The sequence below is a fragment of the Corapipo altera genome, unplaced genomic scaffold, assembly GCF_003945725.1.
Source record: "Corapipo altera isolate COAL_440 unplaced genomic scaffold, ASM394572v1 69, whole genome shotgun sequence".
In the NCBI taxonomy this organism is placed as follows: Eukaryota; Metazoa; Chordata; class Aves; order Passeriformes; family Pipridae; genus Corapipo; species Corapipo altera.
Genome location: NW_020884908.1, coordinates 1481011 through 1488412, shown reverse-complemented (window position 1 = coordinate 1488412; position 7402 = coordinate 1481011). Strand labels below are relative to the sequence as shown.

Sequence of the window (7402 nt, the reverse complement as noted above, 5' to 3'; positions counted from 1 at the left end):
CAAAAGGTAGCTGAAAATTAGAGATTTGGAAATCCCTCCATGGGTTCCTATGACCTGTGATGTTTATTTATGTATTTTATCTAATGATTATGCGTATCCAAAACACATGGAACTGCCCAGAGAGTAGGGAGCAGAATCTGGGACTTTCTCTTGCTCAGAGATCACTTGGCAGTAAATTGAAGGACTTCCACAAGCTCTCCATGAACTTCTCCTGAGACACCAGAATGCCCAGTGAGCACAGCTCCTTTTCCCAGAGTTTGGAATTAGCTGGAGGTTAAAAGTCCTGTTACAGGTGAAGAACTGACTGTGATTCTTCTCAAAGACCAGTGCTAATTATATTCCACACACCCTGGGTAAGTGCTCAGCCAAAGAGTTATTGTACAAAAACACTGCAGCAGCAATGCTTCCTCTGGCTGCATTTCAGAAGGGACAGAGCAGCAACTTCCCACTTGTTCAGTGCTCTTCCCAGCTTTGTTTTCAAAATAAAATCTAATCCCAATGTTCCAAGAGTCCTAAAATTCCTGGATTAAATTTTATTTGGAGCCTCAAAGTTTTATGCCAAACAATGCAGTGCTTAGGTCCCTTAGGTCTAATCCCTTATATATCAGCCTGTGAAAAAAGTAAAAATACTATGCAATATGCTATGAAAAACAACTTAATCTTCTGTAAGCAAAAGTTTGACTAGGCTAAGTATAACTCCAAACCTAGTCCAGAAAGGAAGATGAAACAAGTGGTCTTATTTAGTGCTCAGAACTAGTTACATTTTACTGTTTAATCACAAGTCTGATTCTGGACCAATGTATGATACAGAATGATAAACTTCACTGAAGAGACACAAAAGGAAGAAGGGCATGAGAAATATTACCCTTGGACCAGAACAGAGGACTGACAAATGGAACTGGCTGTTTCAGGATGATCTGCTTAATGGAGTAGAACTATAGGAAATGAAGATGAAGGCCTAAGGGTAAAAATTGAGTGATATAGGAAAATGGAGATCAAGTGTGAGTTTGGCATGCGTAGGATTAGGCTGCAAATATTAAAGGATTGTCTGCTAATCCCTAATTATTCCATTATGTACATTACCTGTTATGCATTGGTTACTGTTGCTATCATCTTTTTCATCTGAGTGATTATTTGGACTATCAGGATAACTATTAGAAACTACAGCATCAAATGCAAATTAAAACTGAAGAGCTAAATGAACAGGTGTTTCAAGTCTTTCCCTACAATAACATCTGTGTTCCCTAACAAGAGGTTTAAGAGAATAAAGATTTTATTGTGTTCTTGCTTTGGTTTGGTTTTAAGCATTTAGAGCAATTTCTCTGATGCAAATCAAGTTTAGCAAGGCACCAACACAATTTTTCCACAGAATATATCTGTACCAAGGATCTTGTAAAATAGCTCAGTCTAGAAGGTATCATTCACCTTGAAAAGTAATAAGCATTTCCTATACACCAAGTAAATTCTAGTCACCAGTCCATCTCAATTTTACATATCTTTTAAGTATCCACCATTTCCTAGCTAAAAAAACCCAAACAAATAAACATTCCCTCCTTCTACTTGAAAGCATATTATTCATAGTCCTAAGATTCTAAGTATTAATTTAAGCTCATATTACCTTAACTGAAAAGAAAAAGTATGTAATTAGAAAACCTCTAAAAGCAGGCACTCATTCCTAGTCATTTATAGGTAGATTTAAGCTAAATACTTTTGGGTTTGAAAACCAATTTTTCAAAATAAGCATTTCTTTTAAACTTTCAGTCTCCAAAGTCGAAACAGAAAAACCTGAACTGAATTCAGAGTATTTGTGACTCTGTAAGAGGAGCTACTGCAGCTCCAGTTCCTACCACACTCTAGCATTACACTTCAGCACTAAAACTAATTGTAATGACACATGTACACCTCTCAGAATCCACATTCTGACAGAGTTACCTGAATGGCATTATCAAGGCTTCATATCAAAAACTTTACCTGCCCCTACTCCTACCAAGAAGAAAAGGAAAACGCTCTGAAGCTCAGTGATGAAGTGGGTCCTTCATTATTCTTCTCCAGGTATCGCATCATCCAAATAATTCACTCAGTAAGAAGGAGAAATCGAGACAGCACTTGAAAAAAATTCAATTATATTTAATATTTAAATGCCTAAGGCTAGCAGTGCTACACAAATTGCATGATGAGTTTTAGTGAAATAAAACATGATTTCAGTACAAAAGCCAGAGGAAAAAAATGCTCATGCTTTCCAGAGGCAATGAGGTATTTTAACCATACAAAGTCTGAATGTCCAAAACCACCTGCGGATCTTCTCCTCTGCACTGTGGTCTCTGCTGAATGTTTGGCATTCAATAGTTCTCTCTTCCTGTGTGTGTTTTTCAAGAGGCCAAGGAAAAGTGCATAACCATCTTTAAAGATTAAGAGCTTGTTACATCTCTCTTGCCACGTTTGAACAAAATGTCCAACCACTTTCTCAAGTCAGTCTGATGTATGGTGGAGGTTTGGATGTGTCTTCTTCTACATCCACATCCTGGGCTGGAAACCGATCTGGGAAGCTAAAAATTCTGTCCCCAGGGCCTGCGTGGGGAGGGAAAGAGGAAACCATTAAACCTGATGTAGACACCTGCACAAAATCCTCAGTTCCTTTTGCCTCCCTTTTGGTTATCAGGATTTTGGCCTGGGATGTAAAGCTTTTTCAGAATGTTCCTTCCACATCCCTGGGGTACTCACTTTGTACAGCACAAACCATTTCCACAGCCTGATTTTGGTCCTCAGTAGGTTGCAACCATTCCTGTGAAAGAAACAGCACCATCAAATACCTCATCTGTGAATTTGTTCAAGATACACCTGAATTCCTTTTAAATGTCTGTGCAGTCCACTCCTCCTAACAAGTTTAGCTTGAAAGTTTACAGCAACCTCATGTTACCCACTCAGTGTCTTTAGCCAAGGACAGCTGCCCTGTGGCCTGGACCCATTATTTCCTTACCAAATCAGATGATCAGAGGTACATGTTTAATAACACAGCATAGAATTACTCTAGTAGAGAAGCAGCTGGTATTTACTGAGCTCATTTAGCAGAGACCTACAGCGTGTGCCCCATCACTTGAGGCAGAGTCCTTACAAATCAGCAGTAAATGTGGCATGTCATTGTCCCCCCTACACTTCACACACAGTACAGGAGATATTTCTATTACTGATTTTGAAGTTCTAGTGTGTAAGTACCAGTAAGTCTTTGAAATGTTGTACCAGGAGCAATTGTTGGTTTAAGGGTGAGAGGAGCAGTTTTTGAGGAATTCATAGGAATTGGGGCCACAGTAGCAAAAACGGTTTGGAAAATAGAGATAACTTACATTAAGTCGTACACTAGACTGTAAATAAGAGGGAGGTAGTAAAAGAAAAAAATTCAAGTATAAACGTCTTCTAACATCCATTTAATTTCTTAGAATTAGCCCTGGATGACTGAGGTGAAGCTGAGACTAGGTTTATAGAAGTAAAACACATCTTCTCCCCCTCCCACCCCTCAGTAGAAATAAGCTTGTGCCCCGGCCTCCTCACTCACCATCCCAGTCACGCTGTCATAGCAGGAGCAGCGTGGAAGGCTCCGGCATCCCAAGTAAGCCATGGCCAGCACAAAAAAGGCACTGCAGATAGATGCAGCCAGCATGGCTATGTTAGCACCCTTGACCACCTTACTGAGTATGAACCTCTGCAAATAGAAAAGGAGTCGTTAAAGCCACATTCAAAAGGTGAAACTCTCCACCAAAAATAATCTAATGACTGCAAGAATGCTGAGGTTGCATCGTAGGAGACTGACTCGTAGTCAGTGTTATTAAAGGCTTTTCTTTCTGAGTTCTGGAGGACAAGCCAAGTGTGATCCTCAAACAGAACAAGGAGTGAAATAAGGCTACTGTTTAAATGTGAGATGCTGTACAATGGCATCAGGTTTGGAAATAGCTTTAACCATGAGTAGAAACCCAAGGAATGGTTGCTCTTCTTCACACTGAAAATGAGAAATGTCTTCTTGCTGTCCTGCACCTTAGCAGCCTGACATTTTGATTTGTCCTGCAATAAACTAATGGTCAGCTTCATCCACCTGGGATGCCTTCACCCCCACAGAGAGCCATTGCCTGTGCCAGGTTTGAGGCATAAAAGGGCTAACTCATTCCTTCTCTTCAGCTTTACTGAGGAGGATACACTTGAAATAATACCCAGGTTTAACCAGCTGACCTGTAGCTGCTGTAACTTTATCACCTAAAGTGCATGCTGGAAAGGATTCAAGCCTAGCAATCGCTGTCCCAAACCAGGCCAGGAATGCAGTTAGCATCTTTTCATGAGCAGCACCAGTATTTTTTCATGGCTCAATCCACACCCTTTTGCACTCAGAAGCGATAGCAGCTAACCTGGCCTAGTGTGCACACCTCCTGGAATTCTGGTTCTGTCTATAAGTTGTGCCTGGTACTGTTTGCAGATTAAGGGTGTCTAGTTCCCCAGAAATTATCATTATATCAATACTTACAGTATGGATAACATGGACTGGGGCAGAACTCAGCTCCTCCTCTTCACCATAGTTCAGTGTGAAGGAGCTATAACCTATTACGATGAGGATGGCAACACAAGAGATTATGGAAGCACCTATCAGTACATTCACCTAGACAGAGAATTTTAGGGAGAAAAAGAATTAAAGCTATCCTCCTGCAAATGTACTAACAAGCATTATAATTACTAACCTTTGACCTCCCATAACACAACAATGTACTCAGTAGCAACAGTCACTAGGAAGCCAAACACAAAGCAGTAAAGGTTTCCAGGATACTGAATTTGTGAGCTACAGCTGAGTGCCAAATCTAAATCACAGGTGCTACCCCAAGACTCTGTCCTTAGAGATCTTGCATTTACATACAATATCCCCCCATGGAGTTTGCATGGCTGGAGAGACCTGCCTGGGAAGTGCAAGCCTTTACTGTAAACAGACCTTAACAACATGAAGGACCACCAAAAGAAAAGCATTTGAAACCAAGGGCTTTTACAGATTTTTGCTTGTTATTAGACCCAGTGCCTGTCTGCTGCAGCAGAAAGAGAGGTAACACTGCATCCTCCTTTTGCTTATGAACACAGCAGCTCTTCCGCAGATAACACAAAGAAATGGGCTCTCAATCCTGCAGAAGGACCAGTCAGCTCACTCCCTACTCAGATAGTTTTTGACTGCCCCAGCATCTTGCCCCTGCCCCATACACACACAACCACCCATCCACCCCTCCAGCTTACAAGGATTGGATTCTTCCTCTGAGAGGAGAACAAAGCCAGCACGCCTGGGACTCCCATCACCTGCAGAGCACAAAAGGAGTTGGTAACTGGGAGACCAGTATCAGATTCCTAAGATAAACTACTACAGTGTAGATGAAAAGTCCTTGTTTTCAAGGCTTGGATCAGAGCAACTGTTGGGTCAGAAATGGGAAGAGAATTGCTCATTTCTTCTGTTTTCTTCTGCAGCATCTCCAGGACATGCGTGACGTGCATCTTACCCACTTGCTTCCCCCATGGCCTTGCTACCTCTGACTGGAGCTTTATGGCTCTGGCCAAATAATGAAACTGATGGAATAAGTCTGATTTAAAGTGCTAAAAATGTGCACTGCTTTCCCAAGTCCACACACCTCTTGCAGAGGAAAGAAAGAAATTACTCAAAGGAGATGGGCAGCCTCTGGACTGAAGAGAGCTCTTTAGCACAATTTCCTTGCAGTGTGGCTCAGCAGGGTAACATCAGGGTCCTGAATGCCAGGGAGCAGGGACCTCCGCTGCCTGCTCGCTGCTGCAGTACAGAGGATTAGGGGCACTGTGCTGTGGGACACAGATCATCACCCAGATGTTCATCTACCTGATGTGAGGATGAAGTGTTCCCCTCCTCATCTTTGGCGGCTTCTCTGTGGTCACTATGCTTCTGCAACAACCCCCCTGTCCCTTGTCACTATGCCCCATTTCCTACATTATCCAGTAGAAATGAATTTAACTTAGCTCCTTCAGAGGGAAGTCTGCTTGCACTCTTCTGCCTATATCATGATAAGGAAACTTTAACTGGGTTCAAAGCAGAAAACCGGGGAAGAGCTAGCAAGAAATCCTGGCTTCCCTCCCACTCCCAATATGAGTGCTAGAAGATAGCAGTGGGGGAAAAAAAAAAAGCACAGAAATTATAGTAGAACTTTACCATCCCAGCCCAAATTGGAGCTCTGGTTCTGCCCAGCTGAGACTCTGTTCTGAAAATGCCATCTATGAATCCGCTGACGACGCACACCGTGCTGAGGGCTATCTGGAACATCCCCAGCACCACCATGTTCCTCTGGTTGAAGATGAAGTATCGATAGCGATCCATTCTGCTCCGAGTCACACATAAATCACGGAGGCTGGAGAGCGGCGCTGTGGCCTTCCAGGGGAGGAAGAACAGCTTTTCCTAGGCGGGAGAGAGAGAGAAGGAACAGGAGCATCAGCACCCGGGGGGCACCGGCTGGTGCGCAGGACCTGTACCAGGAGTACAGAGTTCATCTGTCTGAGCCAGCGGTGACAGCGACCAAAGGTGAGCGGCCCTTTGGGAAATCCCTGGGCGTGCTGCCTGGCAGGTGCTTGGGACAGCGCTCCTGACGCTTCCGGAGAGGAAGGTGAGACCGTCACCTCCACGGCTGACCTCTTCCCTGTGGGGTTTCTGCTGCCCCGAGAGGCGCGGCGGGTGCCTGGCTTCTGTCCCATTTGGAAGTTAAGCTCCGCACCTCTCCAGGAAGGCGCCAGGGCAGAGCCCCAGCTCTCCTCGCTAGTGCCGGTCACCGAACGTCCCGTCCGGGGGCGGCTCCAGCTCCGCGTCCCGTGTCCTCCCGTGTCCCGTCCCGGTCCCGCCGGCCGGGAGGCGCCGCTCCGCCCTGCGCGCTCACCTGTGGCGGGGACTCGCCGGGCAGGGACCGGGAAAACTCCGGCTCCGCTTCCGGGGGAAAAGAGTCCCGAGTGTTATCCGGACGAAAAGAGCCCGGCGAGGCCGGGAGAGCCTCCGCAGTGCCGGCCGGGAGCCGTGCAGGGGCCGGGAGCTGTGCAAGGAAAGGGCTGATCCTGCTCCGCCCGCCTCGCCTCGCCCTCCGCGGGGAGCGGCCGCCCCCGCCCCGGCCCCGGGCGGGACCGCGGGCTGCCCCGGGCACTCCTGGGCTGCCGGGACCGGGCACTCCACCCATCCCTTCTCTACAGCAACTTGTTTTTTTTTGTTTTGTTTTTTTTTTTTTTTTTGTTTGTTTGTTTGGTTTTTTTGGTTTTTTTTTTTTGTTTTTTGGTTTTTTTTTTTTCCCCCCCAGCTGCAGCCTTAAGTGCTGCTTCACGCGACACACACACGTGCGCAATACTGTGTGTTGGGGAAGCCGGTACAGGTTGCCCAGAAAGTTTG

General features: G+C 45.1%; 1 protein-coding gene across 3 annotated transcripts; it reads right to left on the bottom strand.

Moving 5' to 3' along the window:
- Positions 1-1255: 1255 nt before the first annotated feature.
- LOC113951581 lies at positions 1256-7060 on the bottom strand. Of its 3 annotated transcripts, none has more exons than XM_027652688.1 (7): positions 6906-7060; positions 6191-6433; positions 5257-5316; positions 4508-4639; positions 3551-3697; positions 2722-2782; positions 1256-2568 (listed from the first exon to the last, which is right to left on the bottom strand). In XM_027652688.1, exons 2-7 carry the CDS (start codon positions 6353-6355, stop codon positions 2465-2467), a joined length of 669 nt encoding a protein of 222 aa, XP_027508489.1. In that variant the 5' UTR covers positions 6356-6433; positions 6906-7060; the 3' UTR covers positions 1256-2464. The 3 variants fall into 3 exon arrangements, with proteins under 3 accessions (XP_027508489.1, XP_027508490.1, XP_027508491.1); XM_027652689.1 differs by lacking the exon at positions 6906-7060 and adding an exon at positions 6747-6863; XM_027652690.1 differs by lacking the exon at positions 6906-7060 and adding an exon at positions 6652-6670.
- Between the last annotated feature and the right edge of the window lie 342 nt (positions 7061-7402).

Excerpts from the sequence above, each read along its gene's own strand:
- LOC113951581 (XM_027652688.1), bottom strand. The coding sequence starts at position 6,355 with ATGGATCGCTATCGATACTTCATCTTCAACCAGAGGAACATGGTGGTG. Across the intron at positions 4,640-5,256 it reads AGAGGAAGAATCCAATCCTT|GTGAATGTACTGATAGGTGC; the intron begins GTAAGCTGGAGG and ends TTCTCTGTCTAG. Across the intron at positions 2,569-2,721 it reads AATGGTTTGTGCTGTACAAA|GCCCTGGGGACAGAATTTTT; the intron begins GTGAGTACCCCA and ends CTCCCCACGCAG.